This window comes from Pseudopodoces humilis, chromosome 24 (assembly GCF_049639895.1).
Source record: "Pseudopodoces humilis isolate 2021_Gansu_Grassland_sample_001 chromosome 24, ASM4963989v1, whole genome shotgun sequence".
In the NCBI taxonomy this organism is placed as follows: Eukaryota; Metazoa; Chordata; class Aves; order Passeriformes; family Paridae; genus Pseudopodoces; species Pseudopodoces humilis.
Genome location: NC_142223.1, coordinates 5,966,880 through 5,984,981, shown reverse-complemented (window position 1 = coordinate 5,984,981; position 18,102 = coordinate 5,966,880). Strand labels below are relative to the sequence as shown.

The following is an 18,102-nucleotide window of genomic DNA, read 5'->3' as shown; positions in this document are numbered from 1 at the left end:
AATGTTACTATTTGTTATTAATTGATAATATTAACAGATATAATGTTATTATTTGTTATTAATTGATGATGTTACCAGGGATAATGTTACTATTTGTTATTAATTGATAATGTTAACAGAGATAATGTTACTAATTGTTATTAATTGATGATGTTACCAGGGATAATGTCAATATTGGCAGTGATTTTTCTGTACAGAAAACAAGCCCAGCTTTGTTCCGGCGGGGTCTCTGTGGCTGCTGGAGCCTCGCAGGGGGTGGGAAAGCCCCGATTTGGGGATTTTATCATTTTTTAAACAATAAAATGCTCTGGGCCCAGCTTGGGCTGGGCTTGGTTTTGCCTCCCGCTCATCCCTGGGACTCATTTTGCCTCCATTTTATTTCTGAATGCCGGGAACGCCAGGAAGGCAGAACAGGCAAAGGCAAATCTGGAGTTTGGAGTCTGAACTTGGCTGAATTCACTTCATCCTCAATGCATAAAAAGTCAGGGAATTTCCTCCTGGGAGGAGTGAGTGAAGGAATTTCACTCCAGTTTGGGGCTGGGGGATCCAACGCTCCGGGAAAGCCCAAAGGGGGCGATTCCTGCGCCAGGGAGGGTCTGGCACAGGAGGGACGGTAATGGGAACAGGGGTGGGAATGGGAACAGGGATGGGAACAGGGAATGGGGACAGGGATGGGGACAGGGAAAGGGGACAGGGAATGGGGACAGGGATGGGAATGGGGACGGATGGGAATGGGAATGGGAACAGGGATGGGAATGGGAACAGGGAATGGGGACAGGGATGGGAATGGGAACAGGGATGGGAATGGGATGTGAATGGGGACAGGGATGGGAATGGGATGTGAATGGGGACAGGGAATGGGGACAGGGATGGGAATGGGAACAGGGATGGGAATGGGAACAGGGATGGGAATGGGAACAGGGAATGGGGACAGGGATGGGAATGGGAATGGGATGGGAATGGGAACAGGGAATGGGGACAGGGATGGGAATGGGAATGGGATGGGAATGGGGACAGGGATGGGAACAGGGAATGGGGACAGGGATGGGAATTTGGAATGGGAAATGGGGACAGGGACGGAAACGGGGACAGGGATGGGAACGGGGACAGGGATGGGAATGGGAACAGGGATGGGAATGGGAACAGGGAATGGGGACAGGGATGGGAATGGGATGGGAATGGGGACAGGGATGGGAATGGGAATGGGAACAGGGAATGGGGACAGGGATGGGAATTGGGAATGGGAAATGGGGACAGGGACGGGAACGGGGACAGGGATGGGAACGGGGACAGGGATGGGAATGGGAATGGGAACAGGGATGGGAATGGGGACAGGGACGGGAATTGGGAACAGGGACAGGAATCTGGGACAGGGACAGAAATTTGGGATGGGAATTGGGGACAGGGATGGGAATGGGAACAGGGATGGGAATTGGGAATGGGAAATGGGGACATGGATGGGAATGGGAACAGGGACGGGAGTTGGGGACAAAGATGAGAATGGGGACAGGAATAGGGGACAGGAATTGGGGACAGGGACAGGAATTGGGGATGTGAATTGGGGACAGGGATGGGAAATGGGGACAGTTCAGGGGCGGGACAGGCCAAATTCAATGGGATGAAATGGTTTTGGAGGTGGTGGAAGCACAAAATCCCAACCAGAGGTCACTCAGAATTCTCTGCACCGAGGTTGGGCCCGAATTCTGAGTTTAGGAAACTTCTCTTTATTCCAGAACCTCTGGCTTGGTCTTTTCCAACCTCAACAATTCCTTCTGGTGCCTGGCACAGCTCAGCTCCTCACCCCTGGCTTGGGTAAAGGCACCAAATCTTCCAATCCCAGAGGTTCTTCCCTTAAAATGCTCCAAGAAATTTCCTATCTCAGAGGCAACGACACTGAAATGACCTGAACCAACCCTGGGTTTCACCCCAAATTCTGTTTTAGGATCACCCCTGAGTGCCTAGAATGGCCCCAAATGGAGATTTCCACCTTCCAGCAAAAATCCAGCCCCCAGAAGTGACAAAATCCCCCAGGAATGAGCGCCAGGGCAGGGGATCAACCCAGGCTCAGGTCAAATCAGATTTTTCAGAGCTGCTTGGAGCAGGAACAAAACAAAATTTCTGCCTCAGGGGAAGGCAGAGAGTTCAGGAGAGAATCTCCTGAGCAGGGATGGTTTGTGCTGCAATTCTGGGGGTAATTAAGCACCCTCATGCCATTAATGATGGCCCTGATTTCACATTTCTGGGGGAATTTTTTTCCTGAAATTCATTTTTTCCTGGTGATGAACCCACAGAAAGGAATCCCATCATCACCATCACCAGAGAGTCACAGAAACCCCAGCACAAAAACAGAACAAAACAAAAAAGCAGATTTTTCTGTGCCATGCAGTGCCCCACAGCTCAGCCTGGAGAAGGAAAACAGGTTAAAAAATGCCATTAAAATAAGGTTAAAAATAAAGATATGTAATGTTTGTAGTGTAAAATAAATAAAATGTTAAAATAATGTTAGAAAACGCTGATTTTTGTTCAACCAGGCAGCAGGGGAAGGAACCCTCCAGCAATAAACCAAGCTGAGGAAGAGGAGGGAAGGAGTTTCTCCAGATCTTTATTAATAGTGCTTCAAGATACTAGAGAAGGGAGAGGGAGGAGGAAAAAAAGGCAGAGAGCAGAGCAAGAGCTTTGAGATCGTACAAAGATCATTACAGAGAGAATTTCTGGGTTTCCAGAGGTGCCCACAGGCTGTGGGGAGAGGGGCTGAAAATCCTGGAGCAAAGGGAGGGAGGGAGGGGTGAGAGTTTATTTACAGCGAGGGCAGAGCCCCCGAGCTCTGGCCTGGCCACAGAAGGCTCTGGGCTGGCCCCAAACCCTCTGGGCTGGTCAAAAATCCTCCAAAATGGTCAAAAACCATCTGAGCTGGCCCCAAACCCTCTGAGCTGGCCCCAAACCCTCTGGGCTGGTCAAAAATCCTCCAAAATGGTAAAAAACCCTCTGGGCTGGTCAAAAAACCTCTGAGCTGGTCAAGAACCCTCTAAGTGGGTCAAAAAATCCTCTGAGCTGGTCAAAACTCCTCTGAAATGGTCAAAAACCCACTGAGCTGGCCAAAAAGGATCTCTGAGCTGACCAAAGGACCTCTCCCTGTCCCTGCAGTGACCCCTGTCCCATCCCCATCCCTGTCCATATCCCTGTCCCATCCCCATCCCTGTGCCATCCCTGTCCATATCCCTGTCCCATCCCTGTCCTGCCCGGTCCCATCCCTGTCCATATCCCTGTCACATCCCTGTCCCTGTCCCATCCCCATCCCTGTCCTGCCCGGTCCCATCCCTGTCCATATCCCTGTCCCTGCCCTGTCCTTGCTCCTGCCCTGTCCCCATCCCATCCCCCCTGTGGGCACACGAGGTCGCGGCAGCCCAGCCCAGCCCGGCCCGGCCCGGCCCTGTCCTGTCCAGCCCAGCCCAGCCCTGCCCTGCCCAGCCCAGTCCAGACCGGCCTGGCCCGGCCCGGCCCAGCCCAGCCCAGCCCGGCCCAACCCAGTCCTGTCCAGCCCAGCCCAGCCCAGCCCAACCCAGTCCTGTCCAGCCCAGCCCAACCCAGTCCTGTCCAGCCCAGCCCAACCCAGTCCTGTCCAGCCCAGCCCAGCCCAGCCCGGCCCAACCCAGTCCTGTCCAGCCCAGCCCAGCCCAGTCCTGTCCAGCCCAGCCCAGCCCAGCCCAGCCCGGCTCGGCCCAGCCCGGCCCAACCCAGTCCTGTCCAGCCCAGGTGTCCGCGGTCGCTGTCCCGGTGCCACCCCCGGGCCCAGGAGCCTTCCCGGCCGCTCCGTCCCTCAGCGAAGGCCCCGCCCGGCGCCCCCTCCCTGAGGCCCAGCCCTGCCGCATTCCCACCGGGAATTCCGGCCACAGCCCCAGCTGCCTGGCAGGGGCCAGGAGGGAGGTGGGAATGTTCCTGTGGAAACATCCCTTATCCATCCCGGCCTCTCCAAATGTAAAATTTCCCTTTTTTCCCGGGGGCCGTGGCTCAGCCCTCCCCTGGCGCTGTCCCGGCCCCGCTGGGGCAGGCTCGGCCCTGCAGGGCCCCGAGCGCTCCTTGAGGAGCTCCCGGGCCTTTCCTGCACAAATCGCAGCGTTTGTGCTGCTCTGAGATGTTCCTGATCCCTTGATCCCAAAATCCTCCCTCCAGCTCTCTCTCTGAAGCCGCAGCATTGTTCATTTGATGATCTCAGAGGCCTTTCCCAATGAATAATTCCATCTGGGCCGCAGCTCAGCTTGTCAGACCTGGGGTTTGGTTAAAGGCATAAAATCTTCCAATCCCACGGAGGTTTTTTTCCTTCAAAATACTCCAAGAAATGTCCCAGCTTAGAGGCAGCAGTGCTGAAATGAGCTGGAAAGATCCTGGATTTCACAGAAAATCCAAGCTGAGCTGAAATCCAAGCTGGAATCGGGGACAGAGCCCGGAGAGCCAAACCCAGAGATCCAAACCCAGACTCAATCCAAGTCCAGGCACTTGGGGCAACTAAAAGTGAGGGCTGGGACAGAAATACTCCCCCAGATCCCAAAAAATTCCAAGGATGGAGGATCCTGGTGGTTGAGGAGGCTTTGGGTACTTTGCTTTGCAGACAAAGGCAAACTCCTCCTGTTAAATGTGGTTAAATCCAGAGACAACACTCTCACACCCTCAGAAAAATAAAAGGGAGAATGGAAAAATGGAAAACCAGCAGACTGGGGCAGCAAATATTCCAACCAGGATGGTACAACAGGAATCCAGCTGCGTTTGAGGCGGGAAAAACAACAAAATGTTCCTTTTTTCATCTTCCTCAGAGCCTGGCAATGCATTTCCTTCGCCGAAATGAAATTTTCTGTGCACCTTCCGCGCTGAAATTCGGAGCACGCACCCCTCCACAAACCCCCCAAGGAGAAATGAAAAGCAAAGAAACACAGCAAATAGGGAGAAGTGCATCCTTAACGTGTTTTTCCTGGAGAAATTTTGGTTTTAGGGACTGCAGGACGTTGGGTTATATCTCAAATCCGAGGCGTTTCATGCCTCGGGAGCTGCGTGACGAAAACAGAAAGGGGAAGGGGGGAAGAAAGGAAAATGAGGAAAAGAGGGGGCAGGGAAAAAAAGGCAGGTTTGGAAAAATATTCCCTAAAAACTCTACCAAAAAAATCCTGACATTAAATACAGACCAACTGTATTGAATAAAAATTGCACTAGTCCTCTGGGCACATCAATAATAAGAATAAATTAAATACTTAACAATTTCACGGCTTAAAAAAGACAGCACAAAACCCATAACAAAAGAACATAAAACCCCCCAATACTGTCAGGTAGGAAAAGTGCACCAAGTCGCTTTTATACATCGACTCTAAAAGAAAAGTACCAATACATGTTAAATAATCCATTGTCTCGCAAGACGCCGCTTTTTGCATCGATATTTACATTTTTTCTTTCCACTTCATGTACTTCAGCAGTGAGTCTGAGCTTCCAGGGTGCAAACCAGCCAGGATTTCTGGCCAGAATTCCCAGAAAAAGTGAAATAAAACGACCCAAAAGCGGAAGCTGTGCTTCTTGGCTCACAGAAAGGATCAGTCGGGTTTTTAACTCCTTCCTTAAAAGCTGGGAAAACCAGAGGGGGTTTGAAAACCAGTTTGAAGTCGCTGTACAGGTGAAAAAACCAACAATGACCATGCTGAAATCTGTGAGCAGAGCAGGACCGTGGCAGGGGTGAAACCTCCCCTTGGCTCTCCAGAGCTCTGCAGGAGCCTGGAAACATTTCCAGCGTGAGAAGGGCATGACTCGAGGGGATGAGCACCAAAAAACGCCCGAAGCGATGGAGAGTGGCACAAATCCTGGTGGGATTGAAGAGGGAATTCCCTACAGGGACCACAGCCAGATTTTGGCTCCTGGAGCTCTCCAGGGGCTGGGCTGGGCGGTCCAGACGGCTCTGGGGATGTCCTGCTGAAGGCAGATTCAGATTTAGGGCCGCATTTGGGAGCAGGATCAGCTTCCAGCCCCATCCCAGCTGTGCCAGGGCTGCAGGACTTGGATTTAGGGCTGGATTTAGGAGCAGGATCAGCACCATAACTTCCAGCCCCATCCCAGCTGTGCCAGGGCTACAGAACATTGCTCAGCCCTAATTTTGAAACTTTCAAACCCTTTAAACTTTCAAACCTTGGCTTTTTAAACTTTTAAACCCTGGCTTTGAAACTTTTAAACCTGGCTTTTTGAAACTTTGAAAGCAATGGCAGCAGCACCAGCAGGATCCAGAGGCTGGAATGGAAGGAGAAGGTGGCAGCGACAGCCAAGGGATGGCACCGCCCTGCTCAGGAGAGGGGGGGCATGGAAATTGGGGGTGATTTGGGACAGAAAGAAGAGAAATCCCAAAGCTGAGGAGCCAGAGATGAGCTCCAGGAGCTGCCCAGGAGAGGCACGGGGAGCAGCAGGGCTGTGCCACCACCCATGGGGCCAGGAGGTGCTGGATCCTGGGAATGTTCTGTGGGAAGTGAAGGAGAGGCCGGAGCAGCTGTGCCACAGCTGGAATCAGCCAGGGGAACCCCAAATCAGAGCTACAACCTCTGCTCCCAGAGCTGGGAATTCCGGGGTTTCTCCATCCCGCTCCCTCGCCAATGGGATTGCAGCGAGGATGGGATTTCGTGCCCCATGCCAGGGCTGCTCCCGAGGGTGCTGGAGCTGGGCAGGGATGAGCACTCCACTCATCCTCCACTTCCCACTCCCAGGCTCCAAGGGAGCGTTGCCTGCCCAAGCTCCACAGAGATTTCCAGCCCAGGCACTGGACAGGCAAAAAGGGGGAATCTTCATTCCCCAGGATCAGGAGGTTGTTGATCCATGGAAGCACAGGAGGCCCTGGGGTCAGATTTTGCGCCGAAGAGTTGCCAGGACCGTTCCAGACTGGGACTGAGAACAGAGCTCAGCCCTTGGAACTGCTCATCCCAAAGCTCCAGTTGGAACGGGGATCGCACAACCAGAAAATGCAGGAAAACCTGGGACAGCACTTCCTAAGGAAGCAGGAATTGCCTGAAGCCAGGAGAAAGCCTGGTGTGGGAGGACAGCGAGGGCTGCTGGGTGAGTCCTGAGGGTCAGGAGCTGCTCCCTCAGAACCTGAGGACACAATTCCAGCCCCAGCAGCAAACCCTGCTGACGCTTCTGAGCAGGGCAGCAGCCTGGCAGTGAAAACATCAAGAATTCCAGAGAGGATGGGATGGAAATCAGAGGATTGTGGATCTGCCGCTGGAGGGCAGGAGGGTGGGGAACTCTGCCTGGGATTCGTGGTTTCCTTGGAGGCCCTGGAGATCCCAGGATGATCCCTAAGGCACTGTGGCCTGACCCTGGAGCCCAGGCAGGGATGTCACCCCCAAATCCTCACTGGGGACATTGGGAAAAGGCTCCAGCCAGGATTCCAGAGGCGCCTGCGCTCGCTGAACCCTCCCAAGACGGGATGAGACACGAGCCAGCACCAAAGGGCTCCGAGGAGAACCACGTTCCCTCACTGCAGCCCCGCGGGAAAAAGGAGAGAAACATCAGAATCCTGCTGGGAACAGGAACTGGGGAGCTCCAAAGCCACTGAGCTGCTCCAGCATGCAGGGAGAGAGCATGGAGGGGACGCATGCGAGTGGAATTCTCTTCCACGGAAACCTGAAGGGAGCAGAGAAGCAAGTGGAGTCCAATTCCCCATCCCTGGTGTCTTTAAAAGAAGATTGGATGTGGCAGTGGTTTAGTTGAGGTTTTAGGGCTGGGTTGGACTCGATGATCTTAAAGGTCTTGTCCAACCTGGGATTCTGGGATTCCATGATTCTGAGATTCTGTGAAATTGCACCGAGCAGCTTGAGCTGGTGCCGAGCCGAGCTCCCTGCCCCGAGCCCATCGCCAGCGACAAGCTTCTACCAGCTGCAGGGATCAGTGCTGCTGCTTCCAGGAAATCCTGTGGGGTGGGAATCCTCCCAGGAAGCAGGGCAGCTATGGCTTTGAGCAGCCAAGCACCCAGGGCAGCGAACGAGGGAAGCGTGGCTGGGTTAGTCCTGAGAGCAGCGCAGGGTGAGGAGCCAGAGCTCCCGATCCCGATCCCGCTCCGCTGGGCCTTCGGAGCATCCCTGCCCCAAAAACCAGCCTGGGCCTCCCAGGGGCAGAGCAGGCTCCACGCCACACTCCCTGCCAGAACTCCCAGCCAGCTGTCGAGGGACAGCTCTGCCTGCTCTTGGTGTTGGTGGCTCCCTCCTGGCCACAGGAGGGTTTTTCCTTCTCTTTTTAAATTTTTTTCCCTTTTTTTTTTTTTTTTTTGTTTAAACCGATCTCCCACACACTCCCCACACACATCCCATGGTCCGTGGTTATGCCCTGGGAGGCTCTCAACAACAACAAAAAATCAACCATCCAGTAGTCAAGCATGAGAACTCAAAGCTGACGGGGAAAGGCCCTCGGCCTTCCTGCGGGCAGCTCAACCCGAGGGCCGCAGGCGTCCAAACCAGACCAATCTGCAAGGAAAACACCAAATATCCAAGGACGGGGCTCTCCAGGGATCCAGCCCGGCTCGGGGGCGGCCGAGGGGACGCAGGTTTGTCCCTAGCACTCGTCGATGTTGAGGCTGATGAACTCCTGGATGCACTTCCTGTACTGCAGCTCCGTGGGGCTGCTGCTGGGGTACTGGCCAGCCTGGCCGAAGGGCCCCTCCGCTTCCCGCATCTCCTCGTTCATCCGCGCCAGCCGCAGCCTGCAGCCCATGGACACACGGCGGGGGAGCCTTTGGTTATTCCTTCCCCTGCTGCTGCTGCTTCCCGCTGTTTCCCAGTTCCCAGGCAGTGTTTCCCAGTTCCCAGGCAGTGTTTCCCAGTATTTTCCAGTTCCCAGGCAGTGTTTCCCAATGTTTCCCAGTTCCCAGGCAGTGTTTCCCAGTGTTTCCCAATGTTTCCCAGTTCCCAGGCAGTGTTTCCCAATGTTTCCCAGTTCCTAGGCAGTGTTTTCCCAGTGTTTCCCAATATTTCCCAGTGTTTCCCAGTATTTCCCGGCACTATTTCCCGGCACCATTTCCCAGGCACACTCACAGGGTGACGATGTCGGCGTTGGCAGCGCTGACGGCGATGCTCAGCGGGTCCTGCCCGTCGGCATCGGGCGTGTGCTGCGTGGCGCCGCGCTTCAGGAACAGACACACCTGCCTGGGGACAGCGGCGCCTCAGCCACACGGTGCCAGGGGCACAGAATGCCAGCCCCAAGGGACAGAATTCCAGGCCCAGAGGCACAGAATTCCAGACACACAGAATTCCTCTGGTTTGGGTTGAAGGGATCCCAAAACCCATCCCATTATCCCAGGTTGCTCCAACCTGCCCTTGAGCACTTCCAGGGATGGAACAACCACAAATTCTCTGGGAATTCCATCCCAGCCCTTTCCCAGCCACACAGGGAAAGATTTTCCCCCAATATCCTGCCTTACCCTGCCCTTTGCCAGCTCCAAGCTGCTGCCACGCACCAAAATCCATATTTTACAAATCGATTCCCCCCACTCCCACCTCCCCCAGACTTTTTGCGTGATTCCAGCTGCGGGTTCCATTCCAGGCGGGAATGTGCCAGCCTGGCACTCACCCGGTGTGCCCCAGGTACGTGGCGTGGTGCAGGGGCGCCCGGCCCCGAGAGTCCCTTTGGTTAACGTCGGCCCCGTTCTGCAGCAGGAACTCACAGGCGATCAAGGAGCCCTGGAAAAGGGGGAAAAAGGGAATTTCCACATCCATTCAGCCAGATTGGACAACTGGGAATTTCCACATCCACTCAGCCAGACTGGAAAATTCCCAAAAAGGAATTTCCGTATCAATGCCAGATTGGACAATCCCAAAAAGGGAATTTCCATGTCAATTCAGCCAAACCAGACAATTCCATACACCAAAAAGGGAATTTCGACATCAACTCAGCCAGACTAGACAATTCCAAAAAAAGGAATTTCCACATCAATGTCAGACGGAACAATTCCAAAAAAGGGAATTTCCACATCAGTTCAGCCAGACTGGATGATTCCCGCTCTCCAAAGCCTCCCATCCCGAGCGCGGTTTCCCAGCGGCACGCACCCCGCTCACGGCCTGGATCAGAGGCGTTTTGCTCTCGTCCTCGTCGTTGACCCAGTTGATCTCGGCGCCGTGGGCCAGCGCCTCGGCCATCAGGGGCAGGTTCCGCGCCCGGGCCGCCCGGTACATCACCAGCCCGGGCTGCAGCTCCCGCACATCCTCCAAATCCGATGCCTCCTGCTCGATCTCGGCTTCCCCGCTGGATTCCTCTGACACCTCACACTCTGCCAGGCGGGGAAAGGTGGGAGACATCAGGCCAAAGCTTCTCACCCTGTTTTTGGTGGTCCCAATGGCATCCTGGTCACCCACCCTGCCTAAGCTGGGCCTGCCGGGATCTGGGGGGCTCTGGCTTTGTTTAGGGGAAATTCAGTGAGAAAACAGAATCCCACACTGGTTTGGGCTGGAAGGGATCCCAAAGCTCATCTTATTCCACAGACAGAGAAATTCCACCATCCCAGGTTGCTCCAACCTGCCCTTGGGCACTTCCAGGGATGGGGCAGCCACAGCTTCTGTGGGAAATCCATCCCAGGGCCTCCCACCCTCCCAGGGAAGAATTCCTCCCCAAAATCCCTAATTCCTTCCCAAAATCCCTAATTCCTTCCCAAAATCCCTAATTCCTTCCCAAAATCCCTAATTCCTTCCCAAAATCCCTAATTCCTTCCCAAAATCCCTAATTCCTTCCCAAAATCCCTAATTCCTTCCCAAAATCCCTAATTCCTTCCCAAAATCCCTAATTCCTTCCCAAAATCCCTAATTCCTTCCCAAAATCCCTAATTCCTTCCCAAAATCCCTAATTCCTTCCCAAAATCCCTAATTCCTTCCCAAAATCCCTAATTCCTTCCCAAAATCCCTAATTCCTTCCCAAAATCCCTAATTCCTTCCCAAAATCCCTAATTCCTTCCCAAAATCCCTAATTCCTTCCCAAAATCCCTAATTCCTTCCCAAAATCCCTAATTCCTTCCCAAAATCCCTAATTCCTTCCCAAAATCCCATCAATCCCTGCCCTCTGGCAGGACTCAGGTTGTTGATCTGATAGAAAAGTTAGATTTTACAAAACAATTCCTCAAAACCCCTCAGGCCTGACTCCAGCTGGATCTCCTCCTCCTGTGCCACCCACCTTCCTCCTGTGCCACTCACATTTCCCTGTGCCACTCACCTTCCTGTGTGCCACTTTCCCATGTGCAACCCACCCACCTTCTGTGCCACCTTCCCCGGTGCCACCCACCTTCCTCGGTCACGCTGTCCACCACGGAGCCGAACACCAGCACGTCACTGCTGCCATCGGTGCTCCCTCCCAGGCCGCTGTCACTGCTCAGACCTGCAGGGCCAAGAGGGCACAAACCAAGGGCACTTTAACACCCCGGCCCCGCAGCGCCAGGCACAGCCCCAGTGCCAGCCCTGGGGGACAGGGCTGTGCAGGACGTCACACGCACACAGCTGGCACAGGGACAGGGGGGATGGCACGGGGACAGGGGGGATGGCACGGGGACAGGGGGGATGGCACCCCGCTCAGCCCCTGACGGTGGCTGTGTCTCCGCTCTGCCCTTCATGCAGCACTGCCACGGCACTTGGGGCTGTTGGGGACAATCCTGCGGGATTGTGACGGGATTGTGACGAGACTGGAGCGGAGCAGCAGCAGAGACAGCGTGGCACGAGCTCGGGCGGTGTCACCACTCTGCTTTCAGCGCTGGTCACACTCTGGGATCACTCGTTTGTCACTGGGCACGTTTTTATTGTGATGCCTTAAGTTTCAGCTTTCGTGTTTTCCAGACCCTGCACTGCACTGGGATAACTCTGGACTTCACCTGGACTGGGAGCGAGCTCTCCTCACAGTTTAGATAATGACTAAAAGGATTGTTAAAACAATCCCTTCCAGCCCCAGAACCAAGGACACCTGACAGCTTCAGGCCCAGAAAGTGTAAACAGCGAATTGATGGAGCAAACTGGGAGGATGGGACTTCATTAACTGAAGCTGTGATTGGGCAATTAACCCCAATGTGGACATGGACCAAAATTTATAAAAGGGTGAAAACTCGTGACTTGGAGTCTATATTGTGTCCGTTTTGGGTCCATTTGCACCATCCTGGGTGCAGCCTCAGCCAGGCTCTTGCACTGCCCAAGGTGATCCTTTGAAGGCTTTTTAATAAATCCCCACTTTATTCCTTTAACTCTGCCCAGCCTCTGTTCCAGTGGCCTCTCAAGGCATCAGCTGACAGGGCTGGGCCAGATCTCATCCGAAAGCATCGGCCGCTGGCTCATCCACCTTCCCAACAGCTCTTCCCTTTCCTACAGAGCTTCCCTGCTTGGCCAAAGAATGTTAAAAGCTGTCTGATTCCATCCAAGAAATCCATGGATCCTGGAATCCCAGACTGGTTTGGGTTGGAAGTGATCTTAAAGCTCATCCTGTTCCTAACCTGTGGCCAGGGACACCTTCCACTGCCCCAGGGTGCTCCAAAGCCTGGCCTGGGACACTTGCAGGGATGGAAGTGACAAAATGAAGCCGCTTGTCCACGGTGTCCGTGGCAGGGAAACTTCCTCAGCCCCCACCAAAACAGTCAGGAAAATGGGAGAAAGGAAGGAAGAAGCAATGCAGGAATCGCTCCTGCAGGAAGAGGTGTGGCACATCCCCTGAGGGTGGCACATCCCCTGCGTCCTGAGGGATGCCCCGCCAGCCTTGGGAATTCTCTCTGCTTTCACCTTCTTGCTGCTTTGTCTCAGTCTGTCCCCCCAGAACTCCAGAGCTTCAATCCCCATGCCCCTAATCCCGAACCATTGAGACTGGGAAGGAAAACAAGCCTGGAAAATGTTCCTGCACCAGCTGAGTGCTCCGTGCAAAGAGAAACACCAGGAAAGGCTGCAGGAACCACAGAGCCTGGAAAAGCCTGGCAGAACCAGAGCCTGAACCTCAGAGGGTGCTGAACTCCCCAGAGCGAAATCCCAGCTAAAGATCAGGCTCCTGAAATCCTGGCTCACGTGGAATTCTCTAGCACTGCCAGAGGAGGGAATGAAGCCACGACAGGAAAGGTTTCAGAGCACGAGGGGATTTTTTTAGAGCTGCTGCAGATTTTTATAGAAAGCAAACCCACGGCCTAGCAAGGAGGGAAAACGTGATTCCAGCCAGGCCTCGTGCCTCTGCTCCACGTTCCCAGCAAAACAAGAAGGGAGGATCTGGCATGTGGATATGGATCCATCACATTCCCAGCCCCGTTCTCACTGCATCAGGGATAAAATTGCTATTTTCTCCTCCAGGAGCAAGATGAGGCTCTAAGGAATTTGCTGTTTTCTTCTCCAGGAGCAAGATTCCCTCTGAGCGACCTGAGGGACTCTGAAGTCCTGAACTTCCCATTCTTCTTGTGGAATAAAAGTATGAAAAAAGCACAAAAAAAGCACTAAATTCCTCGAAACTGGACCAGCCTCCGAAGCCCTGATTCAGACAAGCCCTAAAGCACCTTCTTCCTTAATTCCAAGAGATAACATGGACTTGGAGGAAAACCTGGGAGTTTCTGCTGTGCTGAACTCAGGGCTGTAAATATTTATTCTGAATTCCAACAAGGACAAGCAACTGAGCCAGGAAATTTAGTACCTCCTCAGCTAAGGATGATAATGGACTACAAAAACTCTGGGATGTAGAACACCAAATAAATAAAGTTAATAAATTTCCTGTCTGAGATCCCACCTGTCCAGGATTAGATCCCCTGAGGAACTGATTCCATAAAGGGAATTTTGGAAACATTTTGCCTGTGGAAAACCTGCCACAGCCAAAGGAGTTGGCAATTTAAGGAATCCCTGACCAGAAATCCATCACTGCCTGGGAATTTTGGGGTGGAACAAATGAAACTTGGGTGTCTCTTTTGCTGCTGGCTGCCAGAGCGTCACCTTACCTCCGTCCAGGAGGGACCCAGCGGGACCCATCCCACTCCAAGGGCCACCTGCCAGCGGGTGCTGCAGAGAGATGTGGCTGGCACCTAGAGGAAGGTGGACGGGAATGTGAGGGGAGTTCATTGGCACAAACAGAAAAAAAAAAAAAGAAAAAGAGAAAAAAAATATTTTGTCTGCAGCAAGGCTTGGCTAAAAAAACACTAAATAATAATAATAATAAAAAATAAAAAAATAATTAAAAGCCAAAATGAGAAACGTAATTAAAAAAAAAAAAAATAGCCAGTGGAATGCAAAATCTGGGAGTAAAAGATGCTGGGGAAAAACAAAAATCCGGCAGAAACGGCAGTGTGGCATTAAAATTGGTGCAATGAAAGAGCAATAATGGGGCTGGAGTTTGTGCAACCAACTCCTGATCCCTGTGCTGGAATGGTCACCCTCTCCTGGGATAGCTGGCCTGGGCACGAGCTGGGAGAGCTGGGAGGGCAGGGAGGAGCTGCTTGGCACTTACTGCGAGGGCCGGAGCCAGCCCCGGTGTCGAAGTAGGAGAAGAGAGAGTCCAGCTCGTCCGGGCAGAAGAGCGAGTCTCGGCGGAACTTCCTCTCCAGGGTGGCGGCTGCTTCACACGGGAAATTCAGAGTTAGTGACGAGCAAAGGAGACGATTCCCCGGCTGGGTTTGCTCTCCCAGCGCCACACTGGGGTCACACAGCCCAAAACAGCACAAACTCCTCACCAAAGAGCAGCCAGAACCTTCCTAAGAACCCAAAATAGCACAAACTCCTCACCAAAGAGCAGCCAGAACCTTCCTAAGAACCCAAAATATCAGAAATGTCTGACCAGAGTCATGCCAGAGCAGCCAGAACCTTCCTAAGAACCCAAAATAACACAATTTTTTGACCAGAGTCATGCCAGAGCAGCCAGAACCCTTCCTAAGCACAGCCTCGCTCACAGAGGTAAAACAAAAAGGATTTAAAATCTGTTTCAAAGCAGGAATCTGAAGACAAAAAGTGCACAAAGCGAGCTTGGAGATGACAGGGTCACCCTGGTGATCCCCTCGAGCCACAGGAACCTCCTTGAACAGCTGCAAAACATCAGGAAATGGCTTTAAAAACCACAATTTGTGCAATTTCGCTCACAGCTGTGGCAGGTCCCGGAAGGGAACGGGGATCCCAGGGATTTGGGGATACTTATTTATAAATATTTATTTTATTAATAACCATGCATTGTTGGCTTTTTCTATGTTCTGTTAGCTTTTGCAAATTATTATTTTTAATCACAACGATTTTGATATAGTACAGTTTATAACCACTTTTAACTGCTTCAATATAATATAATTTATCACCTAACCCTGTGTAGCTTGTATATATTAGTGTGATAAATGCATATTATATAATATATGCATTAAGTGTGATAAATAAATTATATATAATATAGTTAATAAGTTTATTTTTAAACACTATCATTTATAACTTTTATAAATTATTATAAATTACGTATTATAAGTAATAGTCTAAATTAGTTATTTAATTACTATTTCTTACCAGCCATTTAATTGATCATTTAATTGTTTTAAGATATCATTAATTACCTATAAATCTATAAATATAATTTTATAATCTAAAAATAAATTTAAATCTAAATTATAAATATTATAAATATTATAAATATTATAAATATTATAAATATGTACATTTATTTATACATTTATAACTATGTTTATATATATAGAAATATTTTGGCTTTGGTAAAACACTAAAATTAAATATTAATAATAAATAGTAAATATTAAGATGGAGACTGTGTGTAATATTAACTTTTACAGAAGTAGCTAATGCTTTTATTTGTGAAAATAGCTGACAATGGTGAGAATAATTCAGATAATTTTGTAAAATAGCTGATGGTGATTTAATGCATGTGTGGAGCATCTTATCTGTATTGAAAAGCAGCAGGAAAATTAACAGTGAAAGAAGGAATGCAAGGAGGAATTTACCACTGACCCTACCAAAAACCACCTTGTGAAGATATAAAATACCTAAATTCCACCTGCAGTGTGACACGTGCTTTAGGAACTCAGGACAAGGGTCGAACCAAGCAGAATTCCCAGAACATGGAACTCAAAGGCAAATTTGAATATATAAAATCCTCATCAATATGCATTTAACCAAATGCAATGAAAAATTGGGTAAGAAAATTGTTTAAAGCTAACTGGTGTGCCTCTGGCAGCTTAGCAAGCACCCAGCACTGTCCCTTTCATCCCTTATTAAAAATTATTAAATTAAATGTTATTTAAAATGCATTAAGTTATTATTATAATTTACCATTAACATTACATTGATACAATATGTAACTTAATATTTATTATTAAATTAAAACTTATTATTTTATATAATATATTATTATTTATTATTTAAATATCATAATAGAATTTCACATTATATATCATTTTATATAAAATTTTATACAATTTACTATTTATAATGTTATTTATTATATTATATATATTTTATATCTAATATATGATATGAATATATAAATATAATACATTATTATATAAATATTATATATTATTAGTTTATATAGATATCTATATAATATATTATAATATAATATATATAATTTATATATGAATATTATATATTATTGTTTATATAGTGTATATATAAACATTATACATAATAATATATAAATATATGTAATTATAAATATAAATATATATTATTTGTTATATTTATTATTAAATACATTATTAAGTAGATAAACAAATATATATTATATCTTGTATAATAATATTAATATTACTAATATATTATTTATTATAATTTATTATTTATTAGAATAGATTCTATAGAAATAATATATATTAAATATATATTATTTATAATAAATATAATATAATAAAATGGAATAAATAGAAATAAATGGAATAAAATAGAATAAAAAATATAATCTAAAGATATAATAAATCAATGAATGAATAAAAGATATATATATATAATTAAGGACTAGTGAATGTTCCCAAGCAGGAGCCGTGTTTTGGCAGGGCCAGCGGGAGGTGCTCACCTGAGGCCAGCATGGCGGGGGAGGCATTGCCCGGTTCCTGGCGGTATTTCCTGCGTGCCGTGGGCGCCCTGGAGCTGCTGTTGTGTCTCTGGCACTTCTTGACGCACCAGCGCCGCGGTTTGCGCTCGCTCTCCGCCAGCACCTCCCCGCCCGGCAGCTTCCTCAGGAACTTCTTCTCCACGTACTTCACCTTGATCCAGGCCTCCTTGTCCTGCCTGAGGGAGGGGCAGCACAGGAACGGCAATTTAGAGAATCTGGCCAAACCCACCACGAGGGGATGGAGCTGCTGCTCTGGGGCATTTTGTCCAGCCAAGGCCTAATATCCCCAATTTCTGAAACTTCCAAATGAGGCATTTCAGCCCTCTGAACCTGCCTTTCTGGAAGGAGCTGGGTTTGCCTAATGCAGCCATATGAAAATGGAGCTGTTGCTCTGGGGCGTTTTGTCCACCTAAAATTCATTTTTCTCAAACTTTAAAAAGACTTTTTGAGGTCTCTGGACCTGCCTTTCCAGAGGGAGCTGGGCTTGCCTGAAACAGCCATGAGGGGATGGAGCTCTGGGGCATTTTGTCCACCCAAGGCCTAAAATCCCCAATTTCTGAAACTTTCAAATGAGGCATTTCAGCCCTCTGAGAGAACTGGCCTTGCCCAAGGCAGCCATGAGGGGATGGAGCTGCTGCTCTGGGGCGTTTTGTCCACCCAAGGCCTAAAATTCCTATTTCTCAAACTTAAAACTTGTCCCATTTCAAAACACAACCAAAAGGGGGTGGTTGAGGGTGGACTGAGATGTTCAGCCCCAGGTGCTTCAGGAATTTGGGAGGTCCCAAACTGGGGGTAAATCCTGCAATTCCTGGTTCCCAGGCATGTTCCAACGCCCCCCAAGAGCCCAGCCCAGTGAGTGGGATGGGATGAGGTACCTGAGGCATTTGGAGCCTGGTTTTTCATGGATTTGGGGGTACTTGACTTGCCCAAAGCAGCCACGAGGGGATGGAGCTGCTGCTCTGGGGTATTTTGTCCACCTGAGGCCCAAAATTCCCATTTCTCCAACTTAAAATTGTCTCTTTTTTTTTGGTTGTTGCAAAGCTTGACCAAAAGGTGCAGGGGTTGAGTGGAACG

The 18,102-nt window shown here is 49.8% G+C and overlaps 1 protein-coding gene across 1 annotated transcript in view; it reads right to left on the bottom strand.

The window, feature by feature from the left end:
- Positions 1-5,218: 5,218 nt before the first annotated feature.
- The window catches only part of ACAP3 (ArfGAP with coiled-coil, ankyrin repeat and PH domains 3), a 69,474-nt gene continuing 56,590 nt past the window's right edge, over positions 5,219-18,102 (bottom strand). Inside the window, exons 18-24 of the mRNA XM_088066536.1 lie at positions 16,990-17,204; positions 14,440-14,544; positions 11,278-11,370; positions 10,056-10,276; positions 9,580-9,689; positions 9,045-9,155; positions 5,219-8,713 (exon numbers count right to left, since the gene is read on the bottom strand). Coding sequence (XP_087922662.1) covers positions 8,566-8,713; positions 9,045-9,155; positions 9,580-9,689; positions 10,056-10,276; positions 11,278-11,370; positions 14,440-14,544; positions 16,990-17,204 — 1,003 coding nt within the window. The 3' untranslated portion in view covers positions 5,219-8,565. The remainder of the gene's footprint in view (positions 8,714-9,044; positions 9,156-9,579; positions 9,690-10,055; positions 10,277-11,277; positions 11,371-14,439; positions 14,545-16,989; positions 17,205-18,102) is intronic.